At 41.8% G+C, this 20,056-nt stretch overlaps 1 protein-coding gene across 1 annotated transcript; it reads left to right on the top strand.

Moving 5' to 3' along the window:
* The first annotated feature begins 3,985 nt into the window (after window positions 1-3,985).
* Window positions 3,986-18,255, top strand: LOC144599138 (apolipoprotein D-like). The gene is made up of 6 exons (XM_078409870.1): window positions 3,986-4,110; window positions 5,924-6,051; window positions 9,954-10,075; window positions 13,325-13,416; window positions 15,539-15,577; window positions 17,754-18,255. Exons 2-6 carry the CDS (start codon window positions 5,944-5,946, stop codon window positions 17,987-17,989), a joined length of 597 nt encoding a protein of 198 aa, XP_078265996.1. The 5' UTR covers window positions 3,986-4,110; window positions 5,924-5,943; the 3' UTR covers window positions 17,990-18,255.
* The last annotated feature ends 1,801 nt before the right edge of the window (window positions 18,256-20,056 follow it).

The following is a 20,056-nucleotide window of genomic DNA, read 5'->3' on the forward strand; positions in this document are numbered from 1 at the left end:
GGTTGGTTTAAATCCCTTCCCATTAAAAGTCCTGACATTAAGATGGAATACATAACATAGCTTCTAATAAACAGAGACGCAATGAATAGGTTGCTTCAGGTATTAATTGATCCCATTCTCCTTGCTCCTCTTGGAGATGTGCTGGGGCTAATACAGGTTTTTAATATGTTTGGAACTGAATAACTGTGTTAAAAGGCAATTGAGCAAGAGAGTGACAATGTTTAATATATGTTTACAACAACTATTGCATTATTCTAGGGTCGGGTGAATGGAAAATTGAGAAATAATTTGATTATGCATTTTTATGCAGTACCTCCCTTTGAAATCTCAGCAATCGTTTTTTACCATAAAACCTTTGCAGGTTTGTCCAATGACCACTTTTCAGAGGCTTCAGATCATACTCAATGATAATCTAATTAAATCCGAACAAAGTGCAACAATTTGACGTTTGAATGCAGTACATTGTCCACCCTCAGATCAAATGAACAATGGACAGAATGACTCTAAAATCTAGGAGGTAAAATGCCAAATTTCCCATGTTTAGTTGAGACAGATCACTATAACATGTTAATAATTTCACAGCCATCACCAAGAACATAAATAACAGCAATTTAATCATTAGGCCATTGTTTTGAAATTGGAAGTCTAAAATGAATCAAAAATGTAGCATTGAAAAATCAAATATGATTCTCCTTTAAAAACAGTTCATGCGGAAAGTGATGTTTCTGTTTACATTGGTACATCTTTTGCTCCCATATACCTGCTCATTGTGTGACATCGGGAGAGATGGAATAGTGAGCTTGTTTTGCTGGCAGCTTCAGGTTGACGCCTCCTCCTGCTGCTTCAGAAATATATAAATATAGTCAACAGATGTATTTTGGTGTTGTAGTATCTATCTCTGCCTCAGAAGGCAGTGGAGGCCAATTCTCTGAATGCATTCAAGAGAGAGCTCTTAAGGATAGCGGAGTCAGGGGGTATGGGGAGAAGGCAGGAACGGGGTACTGATTGAGAATGATCAGCCATGATCACATTGAATGGCGGTGCTGGCTCGAAGGGCCGAATGGCCTACTCCTGCACCTATTGTCTATTGTCGATAGATAGATAGACAGACAGACAGACAGACAGACAGACAGACAGACAGACAGACAGACAGACAGACAGACAGATAGATAGATAGATAGATAGATAGATAGATAGATAGATAGATAGATAGATAGATAGATAGATAGATAGATAGATAGACAGACAGACAGACAGACAGGGAGACAGACAGATAGATAGATAGATAGATAGATAGATAGATAGATAGATAGATAGATAGATAGATAGATAGATAGATAGATAGATAGATAGATAGATAGATAGATAGATATGATTGAGAAAGTAATGGGTTAAAATGAACTGCAGACTGTTATTTACATGTCACTGTTTTTTTCTTGAATAAATTATTCAATTAATTCTCGGTGTAAGGGAATTGCATGCGATTTGGCTATGTCTATCATCTAAATTCTTGCTAAATAATTGATAGAGCCCAATCCTATGATCCTCGCTGACGATGGATCGATCAACAACAAATATATTGAACGTTTTAAAAATTAACTCATATCAAAGTTCCCAATCTCATGTTCTTCATTTTTAAGAAAGGATATGCTTGTAATGCATGCAGTGCAGAGACAGTTTGCTGGATAAACTCTTACGATAGGAGGATGGAGTGAACGATTAAGCCTGCACTGTCTTGAGTCGAGAAGATTGAGAAGCAACCTTTTGAAACACATACAACAGCAAGGGATCTTATCAGCAGAATGCTGGAGTAACTCAGCGGGACAGGCAGCATCTCTGGAGAGAAGGAATGGATGGCTTTTTTGGTTGAGACCCTTCTTCAGACTTTATCAGCAGGGATGTTAGGAGGATGTTTCACCTTTGATCAAGAGCCACTGAACATTGTCTGACGAGTCATCCTACAACATTGAGATGGAGAGAAATTTCTTCTCATGGAGGCCCTAGATTTCTCTACCCAGAGAGCTGTGGTCACTGAGTCATTAAATATATTCATAGCATTTTTGCATGCTGGGGGACTCAAGTGTTTTGGGGATTAGGTAGGAAAGTAAAGTTGAGGCAATGATTTGACCAGCCATGATCTTCGGGATGGACAGAATCGGTGGAAGGGGCCCTCTGACCTCTACTTTCTACTATTCCCTATGTTATGGTCTAAATGGGTTCTATCTACCTTGCAGTGAGATGGGCTTATATATGGGAGGATTATATTTTGGTTTCTATATCACCCAAATAAACTTTTACAAAACCAACAATAACAGGGTGAGTGTTCCAGGTGCCAGAACATCATCTCAGCATCAACGTAGGAGGATGGAATTCTCTGCCACAGAAGGTAGTTGAGGCCAGTTCATTGGCTATATTTAAGAGGGAGTTAGATGTGGCCCTTGTGGCTAAAGGGATCAGGGGGTATGGAGAGAAGGCAGGTACAGGTTACTGAGCTGGATGACCAGCCATGATCATATTGAATGGCGGTGCAGGCTCGAAGGGCCGAATGGCCTACTCCTGCACCTATTTTCTATGTTTCTATGTTTGTATGATGGGGAACTAAAGCATCCGACCGCAATCAGAGAGCAATCCTGAACTACTTTTGGACTATCTTTGATTAGACTTTACTGGCTTTGCCTTGCACTAAACGTTATTCCCTTATCATGTATCTGTACACTGTGAATGGCTCGATTGTAATCGTGTATTGTCTTTCGGCTGACTGTTTAGTACGAAACAAATGCTTCTCACTGTACCTCGGTACACGTGACAATAAACTAAACTGAAAGGGAGTGCCAGACTGTCAGAGAGGGAGTCTTTGAAATGTCAATGCAAGGCACCTGTAGGTTGGCTGAGAAGGATGCTGAAGATCTAACGGTTCTATTCCAAACAAAATGACCAGTGACCTCTCTCAATGTTCTCTATGACCTTAATGCCTCACCGACAACACCGAGAAAGGCCACTCATCTCACGTACTTGTTGTACACCCTTTGATTATATGTTTCACAGAACCTAGTTCCATGTGAAGGATACAAAGTGCGGGAGTAACTCAGCGGGTCAGGCAGCATCTCTGGAGAACATGTTCTTGAAGGAAGACGGATACACAATGTTGGAGAAACTCAGCGGGTCAGGCAACATCTCTGACCCAGTCTGAAGAAATCACCTATTCCTTTTCCCCAGAGATGCTGCCTGTCCTACTGAGTTACTCTACCATTTTGTGCCTATCTTCGGTGTAAACCAGCATCTGCAGTTCCTTCCCACACATGTCCCCGAAGGATGCTGCCTGACCCGCTGAGTTACTCCAGCACTTTGAGTCTTATTTTTGTAAACCAGCATCTGCAGTTCCTGGTTTCAACTTTTCTATCTTCGAAAGACTATAAATTTAGACAAGAAGGCTCAGTTAAAATTTAATTCTTGCTTCGCTGTCAGAATATTCTCTTGGCTAGCAGTCCAACAAAAGTCCTGGCACTAAGTAGTACAAGAAAATAACTGCAGATGCTGGTACAAATCGATTTATTCACAAAATGCTGGAGGAACTCAGCAGGTCGGGCAGCATCTCGGGAAAGAAGGAATGGGTGACGTTTCGGGTCGAGACCCTTCTTCAGACCAGTCTGAAGAAGGGTCTCGACCTGAAACGTCACCCATTCCTTCTCTCCCGAGATGCTGCCTGACCTGCTGAGTTACTCCAGCATTTTGTGAATAAATCCTGGCACTAAGTTCATGATTAGGTAACATATTGTATTCTTTGATACCACTTTAGTGTAATTCGCTTTAAAACAAAACATGAGGTATGGGTAAGCGATCTGTGGAACAAAGGATTTGTATAAAGTGTTTTTTTTTAATATAAAGGAGGCACTGTAACTTTACCTGATGAACACACCTCTTTGGGCGTTGAGGAGTTCTCCCGCGGGACAGTGGGGGTGGGATCGCACCTTATTCTGTTCGAGAGGGCTGGTCTCGTGGTTCCTAGGTTAGTGCTGTCTCTGATAGTGTTCGTTGTAGAGCGGTACAACTTCAGCCGGGCTCGACTCCTGCACACATCGTCGCCCAGTCTTCCTTCGGTTCTGGGCTAAGGTATTGGGGTTACTGCAACACGAGCCACAGGAGGGGGATCGGTGGTTTTGTAACGTGAAGTGGGGAGGGGGGGAGGGGGGGCGGTGTAGCGAGGGGTGTCTGCGGTAGGGCTCCGTCCTAATGAAATGTCATCTTTTTTCCCCTCCACAATCTGGTACTCGCCTTGAATGGAATCGCGGCCTTGTGAGATTGGCAAGAATTGGGAGGGTATCAGGCTAAATAAATGGAATTCCCCAGGAAATGAAGACAACTGCCTTATTTTGTAGACGTGACAGTTTATTGAGGAGGGAGAGTTGGTTTGTAAGGTTGTTGTCCCCACTGTTCATTCATGGAGAGAGATTGGAGATTGTCTGTAGTTGGGTAATTAGACTGTGCGGGTGGACTAGTAGAAATGGTCTCCTTGTGAAAAGGAGATTGGGGGGGCTTCCGAAAGGGATATCAAAATCGTCTTTGCTCTATCGGGAGAAATGCAGGAGGTGATAAATTCGCAGATCCCGAGTGAAGCGGTGTGATTTTCATTGGAAGACGATGAAAGCGTAAAGGCAAAGTCGTGTTCACAGACCGTGATGAGCAGGGACCAGCGATTGCAAAGAGATTGCAAGGCGATTGCAAAGAGCAAAATTGCTGTGTGCCAACAAATTAGAAGACAGACACAAAATGCTGGAGAAACTCCGCGGGCCAGAGGCAGCAACTCTGGAGAAAAGGAATGGGTGGCATTTCGGGTCGAGAGACCCTTCTTCAAAACTAAGCAGCATAGGATGAAATGTATCCCCAACAGCCGTTCTGTGTGCCCGTGGACCATTCTCTGTCTAACTGTGTTCGTCTTCTGCGGTTTGAGTCTCGAGTTCCCAATTTGCGAGAACCAAGAGTTTTGTGTAGGAGCCGCACTTGGAGACTCTCAGCAGAAGTGCTCTAAATCTCTTGACAGCGCTCTCTTCTCCAGAGTTGCTCATTGACTATGAAGATGGACACAAAATGCTGGAGTAACTCTGCGGGCAGGGCAGCATCGCTGAGTTACTCCAGCATTTTGTGTCTATAGTCGGTGTTAACCAGCATCTGCAGTTCCTTCCTACCTCGTTGACTATAACCACTGAGTTACCCCAGCATTTTTGTGTCCCGCTAAGATACTCCAGCATTTTGTGTCTATCTACGGAAGTTTTGTTTTTTGGTTAATAGTAGCAAAATAGTAGAAACCCACAACTTAGCACGTTGGAGAATCGGCTAAAGGTTAACGATCGTAAAATGGGCAAGAATTGAAAATTAATCAGATTCATTCGAATCGGCTGCACAAAGAGGGTATGCTTAAGGAGGGTGATTATTCACAAAATGCTGGAGTAACTCAGCAGGTCAGGCAGCATCTCAGGAGAGAAGGAATGGGCGACGTTTCGGGTCGAGACGTCTGAAAAACCAGTCTGAAGAAGGGTCTCGACCCAAAACGTCGCCCATTCCTTCCCTCCTGAGATGCTGCCTGACCTGCTGAGTTACTCCAGCATTTTGTGAATAAATACCTTCGATTTGTACCAGCATCTGCAGTTATTTTCTTACGCTTAAAGAGGGTGATGTTTAGAAGGTGAAATGGCGGCGTTTTCTTCACTCAAGTGAAGGTCCCGACTGCAGAAACGGGCAAAGTGCTCAGAGGACGCGGCGACCAAAAAAACACCACCAATATTTGTCACTGTGTATTGGAGGAATGATACCTGTTGGATTGGTTGCTGCAGGTGAAGTCTTATTCACCAGGAAGAGGAATTGAGTTTGCAAACCTTGCTGGCATTCAGTCAACTGCAGGCTTTAAGAGGTCTCTCTTGTGCTGCAGGCTCCTATCCAGGCGGCACCATGCAACTGTTGTACCTGACTTTGCTGCTTGCCCTTTGTTCCCATGCAACAGCGATATGGGGTGGTTGTAAAAATCAGGTCGTTCAAGAAAATTTCACCATGGCTAAGGTTAGTGGCAACGAACATCTCGGTTTTCTATTATTTTACGTCGTGTACGGGAACGCTCCATATAATAATTTCTGGCCATTGGTGGAGAAAATGATTTCAACAGGGTTGGGTTTCGGCTGTTCCACGCGTATCGTTTGGAGCGCGGTGTGTAATTCAGTTAACTCACTCCTGCTTCTGCGGTAGATTTGAGCACTGGCGATTTCAACGATGGAGTCATAGAGTGATAGATAGATAGAGCGTGGAAACAAGCCCTACGGACCAACTTGTCCACGCCGACCAACATGCCCCATCTACACTAGTCCCACCTACCCGCACTTGGCCCCATAAGCTTTTCAACATGTCCTGTCCATGTACCTGTCCATGTACCTGTCCAAGTGTCTCTCAAATGTCATGATAGCACGTGCCCCAACTACCTCCTCGGGCAGCTCGTTCCATCTACCACCCACCAAAAGAAAAAAATGCCCCTCAGATTCCTATTAAATCTTTGCCCCTTCACCTTAAAGCGACGGCTCTCTGGTTGCAGATGTAGGAAAGGTAAGAAATTAGGAGCAGCTGAATTGGTAATTACTTTTTCCTAATTTTCAATCTTCTCTTTTAATTTTCAATTTTCTCTTTTACACATCTCATTCGGGTTATCTAAAAAAAACATTTTAGGCAACAGGACGATCAGGGTACGAGAGGGCAGTTGGAATTTTTGGGGAGGGTAAAAAAAAACTTACAACTGTTGCTTCTCTTTTTGGGATCGAATGTTTTTTTTCACCGACCTACAGAAAGGTCGAGAGCATGTTGACATGCACTGGGTGATTTTTATTTTGCTGAACGAAAAAGCTTTTCACTGTACCTCTGTACACGTGACGATAAACTAAACTAAACTAAAATTCGCCACACACAAATTGGAGGAGCAACGCCTCATATTTCGCTTGGGCAGCTTACAACCCAGCGGTATGAACGTTGATTTCTCTACTTTCAATTAACTCCTGCATTCCCTCTCTCTCTCCCCTCCCCCATCTTATGAGTTGCACTGTTCACATCCCTGTGTCCCTTCATTATCTCTCTACTTTCAGATGAAGAAGGGTCCCGACTCGAAATGTCCTTTTTCTCCAGAGATGCTGCCTGATCTGCTGTGTTACTCCAGCACTTTATGTCCATAACGTAAACTTTAATCATATAATATAAGAAAATAACTGCAGATGCTGGTACAATTCGAAGGTATTTATTCACAAAATGCTGGAGTAACTCAGCAGGTCCGGCAGCATCTCGGGAGAGAAGGAATGGGTGACGTTTCAGGTCGAGACCCTTCTTCGCCAATCACAGGTCAATGCAAGAGACCATCAAGCAGTTCGCCCAAGCCAACTGACCATTTATCCTTCAAAGATAACATGCTCTGGGCTCTCCAGAGGGAGCTTGCCTTATACACCGGTTACCCTCTGAGACTAATGTATACCCACATGGGCTGGACTGCATCCAAGGCAAGGGAGATAAATTTATGAAAAAGTTAAAAAAAAATTAAACAAATAAAACAGACTCAAAAGCCAGGTTCATCAAGTAAAAATATTACTCAATTTAAGATGTAAAAGTTGTCCACAACAGGTCACAATGACCTATTGCTCACATCACATCTCATTCCCAAACTCTAGATTTTTACTCAAGATGCAATTGTATACTAAACTTGTTTACAAGTTACTTACAGGCCTTGGGGAAATGTTAATCTAACATTTTTGAAAGTTGTAGCTTCCCAAACAACCAATTCACAAGTTTTCTTCCTTTTTTATTTTAATTTTTAATTTTTTAATTTTTTAATTTTTAATTTTTTTTCTCCAGTTACCAATGTGCCATTTAAGCTGTCGTTTTGTTGTGGATCTTCTTGTAATGTGGCAGTGTGGCTCCCTTTCTATTCTCACCTACGGTTTTCTATTTTAGGCTTTCTAAATGATATCAATCAAATTTAGTGTAATTTCATTGGTGTCCTTTTTTAGTTCAACTTTTTTTAGTTTTAGAGATACAGCGTGCAAACAGGCCCTTTGGCCCACCGTGTCCACATCGACCAGCGATCCCTGCACATTAACACTATCCTACACACACTAGAGACAATTTGCAGTTATACCAAGCCAATTAACCTACACACCTGTACGTCTTTGGAGTGTGGGAGGAGACCGAAGATCTCGGAGAAAACCCACACAGTCACGGGGGGAATGTACAAACTCTGTACAGACAGCATCTGTCGCCGGGCCCGAACCGGGATCTACGGCACTGCAAGTGCTGTCAGGCAGCGACTCTACTATTGTACCACCCTGCCACCCTTGTGCCGACAAGCTGGATACACTTCGAAAGTTACACGTAGAAAGTATCCTGACTGGTTGCATTAAGGCCTGGCACTGCAATGACAAGGCACTGCAATGCAAGCGAGTGAAGTCCATCTCGGCACTACCCTCTCCAATAATGCAAGCATCCACTTGAGGTGCTGATTTCAGAAGGTGACATCAGCCATCAAAGATCCCCACCATCTGGGTCATGCCTTCTTCTTGCTGCAACCATCGGGCAGGAGGTACAGAAACCTGAAGTCCCACCTCATCAGGTCCATGAGTTACTTCCCTACAAGATGAGGTTCTTGATTGACCTGTTCAACCCAATACCAATTCACTAAGAGTACATTATTAACCTCCACTTGCACTGCCATGGACTTGTTTTTTTTAACATTGTGTTTTGCATGAATGCCTTATTTTTGCACAGCCTTATTCCTTTTCCTGTCTTGTATAATTTAGGAATAATTTACATTCTTGTGTGTTGTCTGAGTCTTTGTGACTGTCCCTGCACCTCACCATACTCGTGCATAGAACAATAACCTCGATTTGACTTAACACCGCAGTTTCCATCTTTGCCATATTATCTGACCACTTCACATGATATTTCCATTTAGTGCCATGGATTAATTTCCCTTTCACCAATTCAATATACTGTCACAATCTAGCACATTAAATGTTACTGTACCATTCAGAAGTTTTTTACAATATTAATAGATTTTCAGAAGCTATTAAACGTATTTGCCCATAAAGACTGTTAGCTCAGCATTATTCTAAATCTTAACCTGCTGTTCATTTTCTATGCAAATACCTTCCTATGCAAATTAGAGAAAGTATTACCATCCAAAACATGGCATATCCATAGATTTAAGGTGCCAATGAAACGTTTTATTCATTTTTTAGCATTTGCTTATTCCATGAATATACCACAAAGAATGATCAGCCATGATCACATTGAATGGTGGTGCTGGCTCGAAGGGCCGAATGGCCTCCTCCTGCACCTATTGTCTATTGAAGAAAGGCACTGGATGATTATTTTATGAGTAGGGGCGGCACACGGTAGAGTTGCTGCCTTACAGCGCCAGAGACCCGGGTTTGATCCTGACCACCGGTGCTGTCTGTACGGAGTTTGTATGTTCTCCCTGTGACCACATTGGTTTTCTCCGGGTGCTCCTATTCCCTCTCACGCTCCAAAGACGTACAGGTTTGTAGGTTAACTGGCTTCGATGAAAATTGTAAATTGCCCCTCGTGTGCAGGATAATGCTCGTGTATGGGGATTGCTGGTCGGCACTGGTAGGCCAAAGGGCCTGTGTCTGCACTGTATCTTGTATCTTTTTAGTGTCTTTAAAACCTGTGACCATGATGTGGTGGAAAACGCAGTATGCGCCAAAACTCATCCCGTTTATCTTCCAACACAATATAGTTGCTTGCCGTGGGTACACTGTAACATTTATTGCAACGTCATCACTATTGCCACCAGTGAACTACTTCACTTAATATTTTATTTCCAATGATATTTTGTGTAATGCATTTTCAGTGCTGATTCACCTGTGTGTGTACTACATTAGTGTGCACTAATTTATTTGCCTTTAATTTCCCAGTATTTGGGAACATGGTATGAAATTGAAACATCTGAGGAGACTGAGGTGGAAAACAGATGCCTTATGGAAAAATACAAGGCGATAGGAACGGACAAGGTGGCACTTTTGACACAGTTTATTCTGTAAGTACTGTTGAAACACCTTTTAAATTGCAGCAAAATATTTAAAATATTTAACTTGTGCACCAATAGATCTGTAAATGAATTTTTGGAGACGGTGATTTGAATAGGTTTCTCATGTTTTTTAAATTTCTAAGCTTACATTTAATTTCATTGAAGGATTTCATTATTCCGTTTTGATAAGACATTCTTGACACTTAATTTATATCAGCTCATTCCAGATCAACTATTAGTTTCCGCCTCTGTCTGATCCTTCATAGTGTCTCTATTGCATCAACCAGTAATCTAAACAAAAGTAAAAACTGGTTGCACAGTAAACCTTGTCAGGGACTGGGGTTAATTCTTGAAAAAACAACAACATTTGTGCTCCATTAGGGGGTAAACTTTCGTTCTGTTTGCAGTAAGCATAAAGGAGACCCCAAACACAAGTTCTTCTATTATTTGTTCAGTCACAATGTATCATATCTCACTGAGTAATGCTCAGACCTATTTGCCATTTATTTGGCCCAGTTCTTCCATGTTATGAATATCTTGAGCAGTTTATTTCAGACTCTTGTAAGATAACCTATAGATCCTGTTTAGATTCTTTATACCAATATCCAAATAATTGAGAAGTACGGTAAAAATAATTGGACTTGGAGGAACATTACTTCCAAATATTTTAAAAATAATATTCATAACAACTTCACTTTTTGTCCTACACCTTACAAACCATTTTTAAATCTAGTGTGCGTTCAGCCACATAACTCCTCGTTCTTTTACCTTCTGACATCATTTGCATTCTGATACACTGTAAAATATTTGTGTGAAGCTCAAGTATACTGGAACTACCACCGTGCCCCTATCTACCATCTCCATTATCTCAAAAGTGTACTATACACAACCTCCCTTTGATTCTTTGTTTGAATCCATGGTACGTTCAACATTACAAGCTCTGAAATGTTCCTTGCCAGAGGCACTCAGCCAACTGGCTTATCATTCGTTAGATTACCTTGACTGTTGTTAAAAATGGCTCCAGTACTTACTATACTGGTGCCCAAGCACAGTACCAAGCATAAAACATTGACATTTTATTTCTTGGGTCCACTTCTTGTGTGTTCTGAACCCCGTTATCCCACCGTGCTGCAGGATCTACCATCCACACCTCTGAACAATTTTATCCAGAGTTTTTAATCGATTTTTTGTTGATTACAATTATCATTGTTCCCACTTCACTTAATAATAATTAACCACTTATTGATCACAGGTGTGATTGTTCTGCTGTTGATTGTCCTGATTTGTTTTACTTAATTATTCTCTCAACTTCCTTTCCCCATCTTCAGAATTGTCATGTGCATGATGTTCAAATGGCTTGCCTTTAGGTTTTAATTGGTTTCGGGGAAGGGCTGGTGGGACTTCCTTATAAATCGTTAATTTTAATCCTTAATTTCCATTTCTTTGCAAATTCACTGATGATTTTTGCTCCTGTGTGGAGGAATAGCACCTCATATTTTGCTTGGGCAGTTTACAACCCAGTGGCATGAAAATAGATTTCTCAAACTTCATAACCCTTGCGTTCCCCCTCTCTCCGTCCCTCCCCCACCCTAGTCCTCTTGCTAATTTTACCATTGGTGTTCCTTCATTATCACCAGCCAACAATGGACCATTGTGGGCTCCACATTTCCAGGGTCTTCGATGCAGGCTCTGCTTAGTTCTGTACCTTCCCATATATCCAGTGTCCCCCTCCCTGACTCGCAGTCTGATGAAGGGTCTCGACAAGAAACATCACCTATTCCTTTTCTGCAGAGAAGCTGCCTGACCCGGCGGTGTTACTCCAGTATTTTGTGTCCACCAATTTCTTCATCACCCCAAACTCTTGCTTTTTTATATAATATAATTTGTACTTATTTTTATCATTTTATTCTAGATGTTAAATATCATTAGTTCATAAGCCTGCATGGTAGAATACACACACACACACACACAATTAATTCATCTATTTTTATATTTCATTATTTGTAAATTTGCCCGGTGTGGGACGAATAAAGGAATATATTATTTGTTTCTCATTCTCAGCATTTGTACCTACATAGACCTTTATTTGCTAAAACAAAGAGACCAAGATTTCCATTATTATTTGCCTCCTCGACATCCCAATGAGTTAAAGCCAATTTAAAGTGGCCTAATAAATGTATTATTTCTACTCTAATCTAACCGTAAACCTTCTTTCCTGGTGTTTAATGTATGTACTAATATAAACAAGGATGCACTTTCTAATTTAAAAAAAATGCATCCATGTTTACATTGGTAGATATTTATACTCAGTATCCTTTCCCCATTCTTGTCTGAATCAATCTTTCCTACCATGTTATGGTATGGTAGATGAAGATATGTAAAACATTTCTCCTGACCAAAGAAGTAGGGTGGCATCATGGCGCAGTGGTAGAGTTGCTGCCTTACTACACCAGAGACCCGGGTTTGATCCTGTTTACAAACGTTTTATACGGCTTCAGTTACTCTTTTCATATCAACGGGTGGCGCCGTCAGCGATGGCAGCCTTGCCAACAGTCTGTCTGTCTGTTTTTTAATCTTTTTTGATTTTTAGTGTGTTTTAAAAGTAGGTGTTAATGTTCTCTGGTTTGTTTTATGTGGGGGTGGGAGAGGGGGTCGGGGGAAACATTTTGCAATCTCTTACCTTGCGGGAGGTGCGATTGTTTTCTGGATCATATCTCCGGTCGCTCTGCGGCCTAACATCATGAAGCTGGCGGCCTTGCTCGAGACTGACTTTGAGCCCCACCGCAGGGCCGTGGACTCACCATCCCTCGCCTGGGATCGATGCTCCAAATACGGCCTGCGGATTTCAACATCGAGGAGCTCGCAGTCTCGGGTATAGACTGATGTCAGGAAGCTCCAAGCCGCAGGAGGTTCGACCAGCCCCGACTTGTGGTCCGATCACCCGGTGCAGGGGAGCTTGATCGCCCCAATGCAGAGGGCTCGACCACCTGCTGCGGGAGCCAAGATCATCCCGCCAACGGAAGGCTCAAGGCCCCCGACCACGGGAGAACAAAGAAGGGAAGAAGATTGAATTTTGTTTGCCTTCCATCACAGTGAGGAGTGTGGGGGAGTCGCTGTGGTGGATGTTCATGTAAAAAAAATATTTGGGTGTCTCTTTATTGGTATGACTGTACGGCAAATCAAATTCCTCGTATGTTGCAAAACAAGGCTAATAAATTACTATTATGATTACGATTGTGATTTTTCTCATTTGTGCAGAGATGATGGTATTGTGACAATTCGGGAAGGAGAAATGTTTAACGATTCAAACACGGCGAACCCTGCTAAAATGTACTTCAGAATTTCACAAGGTAAGTATGCGAAAAATATTTGATATTGCCTTCTACCAGATTTGTAAGCAAGATTTGCTTTGAAAAGCCCATATTAGAATCAAAGATTCATACAGCATGGTCATTCGGCCCAACATATCCAGGTTGACTAGTGGGCACCTGTTTGTGTTAACCTCATTGCCTAGTGTTTGGTGCAGGGCTCCCTTTACCTCAGGGCTGTTATTGTTTATCATGAAACTTTTTAAATGCTGTCAGTGACCCAGCTTCAATCATTCACAGGCAGTGCATTCTAGCCACTTGCCCCTCTCTGGTGAAGAATATCTTACTCATAAGTCATAAAAGGGGCAGCACAGTGGTGCAGCGGTAGAGTAAGAAAATAACTGCAGATGCTGGTACAAATCGAAGGTATTTATTCACAAAATGCTGGAGTAACTCAGCAGGTCAGGCAGCATCTCAGGAGAGAAGGAATGGGCGACGTTTCAGGTCGAGACCCTTCTTCAGACTGATGTCAGGGGGGCGGGACAAAGGAAGGATATAGGTGGAGACAGGAAGACAGTGGGAGATCTGGGAAGGGGGAGGGGAAGAGAGGGACAGAGGAACTATCTAAAGTTGGAGAAGTCAATGTTCATATCACTGGGCTGCAAGCTGCTGTTCCTCCAATTTCCGGTGGGACTCACTGCAGCGGTAGAGTTGCTGCCTAACAGCAGCGGAGACCCGGGTTTGATCCTGACTACGGGTGCTGTCTGTATGGATTTAGTACGTTCTCCCCGTGACTGCATGTGTTTTCTCCGGGTGCTCCGGCTTCCTCACACATTCCAAAGTCGCACTGGTTTATAGGTCGATAGGCTTTGGTAAATTGTCCCTAGTGTGTTGGATAGTGTTAGTGTATGGGGATCACAGGACGCCACCGACTCTGGGCCTCCCTCATATCCTCAAGCTGTGTCCTCTAGTTTTATCAAGCTCACGTGGGGAAAAGTTTCCTGCGGTCTCGCCTATCCCTACTCCTCATCATTTTGTGCATGTTAATCAAACCCCCTTTTTAACGTCCTGAATGCTGGGGAGAACAGAGCCAACTCTCCTCATAACTGAAATGCTCCATTCCAGTCTAACATCCTGGCAAATTTTCTGCATCAAGGTCCTCTTCTATTTCACTGAGCGTGTGGATATTCTGCGAAAGTTATGTCTGTTCATTTGTTAAGAACTCATTGCTGTTAGTGTGATCTGTGAATTTAAACTTGGTTCCACAAGTATCCAGACTGCCACACCAATGCAGTACTGAATGAGTGCTAAAATGTTAGAGGGTCTTGTCTTGGGTAAATGAAGGCACATTCCTTTCTTCAAGATTTCAAGATCAATTTATTGTCACATGCACCAATTAAGGTAGAGTGAAAGGTGGGAAAGAAAACTGCGGATGCTGGTTTAAATCGAATGTAGACACAAAATGCTGGAGTAACTCAACGGGTCAGGCAGCATCTCTGGAGAGCAGGAATAGGTGACGTTTCGGGTCGAGAAGGGTTTCGACCCGAAACGTCACCAATTCCTTCACTCCAGAGATGCTGCCTGACCTGCTGAGTTACTCCAGCATTTTGTGCCTACTCAAGGTACAGTGAAATTTGAGTTACCATACAGCCATACTAAGTGAAAGGCAACAAGACACACAGCCACATAAAATAAAATTTAACATAAACATCCACCATAGCGGATTCCACATTCCTCACTGTGATGGAAGGTAATTAAGTCCAAGCAACTTCCTCTTTGTTCTCCCGCGGTCGGGGCTGTTGAGCCATCCACAGTCGGGGCGATCAAAGCCCCCGCAGCCGACGGTCTGACGGTAAGAAGGACATTCGTACACAGAATGCAAAATATCCTAATGCTAATGGTGAACAATATTATTACTGATGAGTACCTGCTGGTTGGTATGGATGTGGTGGGATGAAGGGCTCGTTTCTTTGCCAGATGACTCCTGGCAGGAAGAGTCAGAATCTAGTTTATAATAATGTGGGGGACTGCAGACAGAAAGGGCAGAGAACAAACATTCAGTACTTTGATTTATGAATGTTTCCAATGTCATTACTGTCAGTCATATTCCCTGACATTATGGCTCATGATTGTGAACTAAATATTTTTTAAATTAATTCAACAGATCTTGACTTGTGGAGAATGCAGGACATCAGGCCAAGTTGTAAGTTGGAGTAATACTTATATTTTCTGCTGATGAAATCAGATTCTCTCTTGGAACACAACTCTCATAGAATCTTAGAGGAGTACAACATGGAAACCTATCCATGGTGACCAAGATGCCCTATCTAAGCTAATCCTATTTGCCTACATTTGGCCCATATCCCTCAAAACCTATCCATATATCTGTCCAAATATCTTTAAAATGTTGTTATTGTACCAGTTTCAACTATTTCCTCGGGCAACTTGTTCCATCTACCTACCATTCTGTGTGTGAAAAAGTTGCTCCTTGGGCTCCTGTTAAATCATTCCCATCTCATCCTAAACCTATGCCCTCTAGTTTTTGATTACTCCATCCTCGGAGAAAAAGATGATGAGCATTCACCCTATGTATACACTTGGATGGGGAATTCAGAGTGGAGTAGAGAAAAAAACTGTCCAGCAATCAATAGGTTGAGACCACATTTGCCAAATGGAAGAGGTGTTTCATTTTTTTTTTAAAGCTTAAAGTGCTGGAGTAACTCAGTGGGTTAGGCAGTATCTGTGGAGAACATGGGTAGGTGACATTTCACAGAGTGCTGGAGTAACTCAGTGGGTCAGGCAGCATGTGTGGAGAACATGGGTAGGTGACGTTTCGGGTTTAATATGTGGTCACAGACTCTATGCTTGGTCTTCCTGATGGAGATGTGATAATATCCAATTTGTTATTTAATCATACCCCAACATAATTTTTCCTCCGTGTGTCTTTCCTACTCGCATTCTCCTTTCTGTGTTTCCATACTTGCTTGTTACGGTTTACTTTTCTGACACCTTCTACTTCTGCTGAAAGTCATTGACCTGAAATATTAACAATATTTCGCTCATCATGGATACTGGCTGCCGCATGTTGAAATTTGAACTTTTTTCCATTGTTATCCCTCATTTTTGCATTATTTCTCATTGTAATGTCTTCTTTGATCTTTGATTCAAGCTATCTATGTCTCCATTGGGAGTGTACAATGAACCTTATTGTGTATGCAGTATGCCATAATGCTACATGTCAACTGAGTACCTCCTGCTTTTTGTTTTCTTGGGTTTTAATAGTAAAAACAACCAAACTAATTCTGGATGTGTCTAAACAGGTACAACATGGATGAGAAGCATTTGCAATTCCTTGCTAAATTTGTAGATGTGCGTGATTTTTCGATATCAACTATGATATCGCAGAATTAAGTCCTGCAATGCACAGGATTGTTCTCGAAGGGAGTGGAGCTCACGGAAGTAGATCTATAAAGTTAAGAATCCTTGTGCAGTCTACACTCCCCATGAAAGGGAAACAGCAACATGATTTTTAAAATAGAAACACAAAATGGTGAAAACCAGCAGGTCAGGCAGCATCTGTGGAAAAAAAAGCAATTGACATTTCGGGTCAAGGATCCCCAGAAAGGGTCTTTGAACTAAAACCTTCACCCTGTTTCTCTTTCCACAGGTATAGCCTAACCTGTTGGATGTTTCCTGCATGGTTTGCTTTTATTTCTGATTTCCAATATGTGCATTTTTTTGATTTTATACAATATAAATTCATTCCTTAAAGACAGGTCACAATATTTAATTATGCTAACCTCAAACCTTGTTAATTTTGCATTCCTGACGAAGTTCACTGAAAAACCAAATTCCCTTCAGAAATACTCATGTCAGATTGGCCTGTCATTTTTATAATGTTCCTTGTTTTGCAAGTCTGACTTCTAACAGACAGTTTATAACTATTTGGTATTGGTGAGACACTTCCTCCACAGAGGGGAAATTCTCTTATTTCTTTCGCACATTATGACTGTTTCTTTTCTGTAACAGTGTCTAACAAGATTTTATCAGGGCTATCTCAAGAAGATAAAAGAGCAGATCACCTGTTTGCATTAGTAGTGCATTGGCCAAAGCCAACAACCTTATAACGGACCTGTAATATTGATGAGTGTAGGAGAGCTTAGGATCTGGACATGGTTAGGGATCTGGACATGGTTAGGGATCTGGTTGTTCTCAAATAGTCTAAATGTATCTGTTGAAGATATTTATTGCATCTCTTATGCAGCAATTATGTCTTCTTGTGTTTCTAATGTTTTTAAAGCCACTATTAAGAAAGTGAGATGATCCATTGAGAAAGCTGGCTTGGCTAGACTAACGTTGTGTACTTTCTGTTTTTGCAGCCAGTTTCGTTATGAAATATTGGGTATTAGACACTGACTATACAACGTACTCTCTTGTGTACTCATGCATTAGTGTTTTGGGAATTTCACACAGCAATCATGTCTGGATTCTGGGAAAAAAACGACATTTATCAAATAACGTTACTGACTACCTGCATGAAAAACTGATCTCAAATAATATCAAAGTTAAAAAGTTGTATCAAATTGATCAGAACAATTGTGAGATGAATTTCTGATCAGAACTGTAAAAAAAGTAAACACTTTAATCTTTATCAAAAATCAACTTGTCTTTACTTTATTCCATTGTTATTTACACTAGGATAACCAGGATTTTTAGCAAATCCACAGAGCGACGAGCTAAGTGGATTTTTTACATCCCCAAATTTAGGAGTCGTTATGAACAACACTGAAATATGTCATAAATTTCAACATTATTCATATTAAAGTCAGTTCTCAAATTCCAATCAGCTGGCATTCACAATTTATTCACAATTCTATTGCTCGAAGGTATCACAAAATGCTGGAGTAACTCAATGGGTCAGGCAGCATCTCAGGAGAGAAGGAATGGGTGACGTTTCAGGTCGAGACCCTTCTTCAGATCCGAAACGTCACCCATTCCTTCTTTCCTGAGATGCTGCCTGACCCGCTGAGTTACTCCAGCATTTTGTGATACCTTCGATTTATACCAGCATCTGCAGTTATTTTCCTACACAACTTAGTAGTGCTGATGAGGTGAACTTTTCTCCTTCATATACACTTGTGTACAAAAGCAAGCTGACAATCCCCCCCGTAATTATACTCCATTCTGCTCCACCATACCCAATTCATACTAATCTGGGAAGAACCTGAACAGAAACTTCTTGCACTAGTTTATTCACTTTAACATCATTCTATCTTATGGTTTTGTAATTATCTGCTTGTTCTTTGATGATTATATCAACCCTTGTTTGGTACTTAGAAATGTTTCTTGTTGAGTGTGTTGCTGCCATTGTACCTTCTGAAATATACCAACTCAATAAATATTTAGCACAAAGTGGTATTTTCAGCAATAAAACTGCAAAATTACTGTTGTGTTTTTCTTCCCTTCCTTGTCCTCATGCTTTCAATGGGATGCTTTGTATTTCTTGGATTGCTACGATGCTTTGAAACTTCACGTGCTTGGTGTGATATTCATGCTTTAGAATTAGCAGAAAGAACAGCATTGTGTGGACTTATGTTGATGGCTTTCCCCCGTCTACAAGCTGCATGTTATGCGTATGATTAAGTACTTTCTTCTTGCTTTCAAGAAGCTCAAAACCTTCCCGAACAAAGCAGCCTGCTTGATTGGTACCTCAGCCACCAACTTAAGTGTTCATTCCTTCTAACATTGATGCACAATGGCTAAATGGCTTTTACAGAATGTACCGCACTAACTATCCCAGGCTAACATAGCCGCATCTCTCAAACCTGTGAGCTTTAGCACCAAGAGAGACAAGTGCAGCAGGTTTATGGGAACATCTTTGCTTGCAGGTTCCTTTCACAAATGGCAAACCATCCTGAATTGGAAACATATTTGTAGAACTTAATAATTGCTGGGTTAAAATCTTGGAACTCTTTATTCAGTAGCACTGCTGGAATTTAGAAGGATGAGGGGGGATCTTATTGAAACATATAATTAGGGGATTGGACACATTAGAGGCAGGAAACATGTTCCCAATGTTGGGGGAGTCCAGAACAAGGGGCCACAGTTTAAGAATAAGGGAAAGGCCATTTAGAACGGAGATGAGGAAGAACCTTTTCAGTCAGAGAGTGGTGAAGGTGTGGAATTCTCTGCCTCAGAAGGCAGTGGAGGCCAGTTCGTTGGATACTTTCAAGAGAGAGCTGGATAGAGCTCTTAAGGATAGCTGAGTGAGGGGGTATGGGGAGAAGGCAGGAATGGGGTACTGATTGAGAGTGATCAGCCATGATCGCATTGAATGGTGGTGCTGGCTCGAAGGGCTGAATGGCCTACTCCTGCACCTATTGTCTATTGTCTATTGTACCTTCACCAGAAGCACTGTAGCAACATAAGGAGATGGCTCATTACCATGTTCTGAAAAATGATTAAGGATGGGCAGTAAATACTTAACAGTAATACACAAATCCTGCTTCTTAAATAGTGGAATCACGTTTTCTACTTCTAATCCACTGGATCAATTTTGCAATTTGGATGGGAAGGGAATTGCTTGTCCATGATTGGCCATCCTTCTGAAAAATTGCTCTGGAAACAAATAAGATTGAAAACTGCACTGAGTAGCTTCTTCAGTAACAGACTCCTTCACCAC

The sequence above is a fragment of the Rhinoraja longicauda genome, chromosome 13 (assembly GCF_053455715.1).
Source record: "Rhinoraja longicauda isolate Sanriku21f chromosome 13, sRhiLon1.1, whole genome shotgun sequence".
NCBI lineage: Eukaryota > Metazoa > Chordata > Chondrichthyes > Rajiformes > Arhynchobatidae > Rhinoraja > Rhinoraja longicauda.

Excerpts from the sequence above, each read along its gene's own strand:
- LOC144599138 (XM_078409870.1), top strand. The coding sequence starts at position 5,944 with ATGCAACTGTTGTACCTGACTTTGCTGCTTGCCCTTTGTTCCCATGCA. Across the intron at positions 13,417-15,538 it reads GTACTTCAGAATTTCACAAG|ATCTTGACTTGTGGAGAATG; the intron begins GTAAGTATGCGA and ends TTAATTCAACAG. Across the intron at positions 15,578-17,753 it reads GCAGGACATCAGGCCAAGTT|CCAGTTTCGTTATGAAATAT; the intron begins GTAAGTTGGAGT and ends CTGTTTTTGCAG.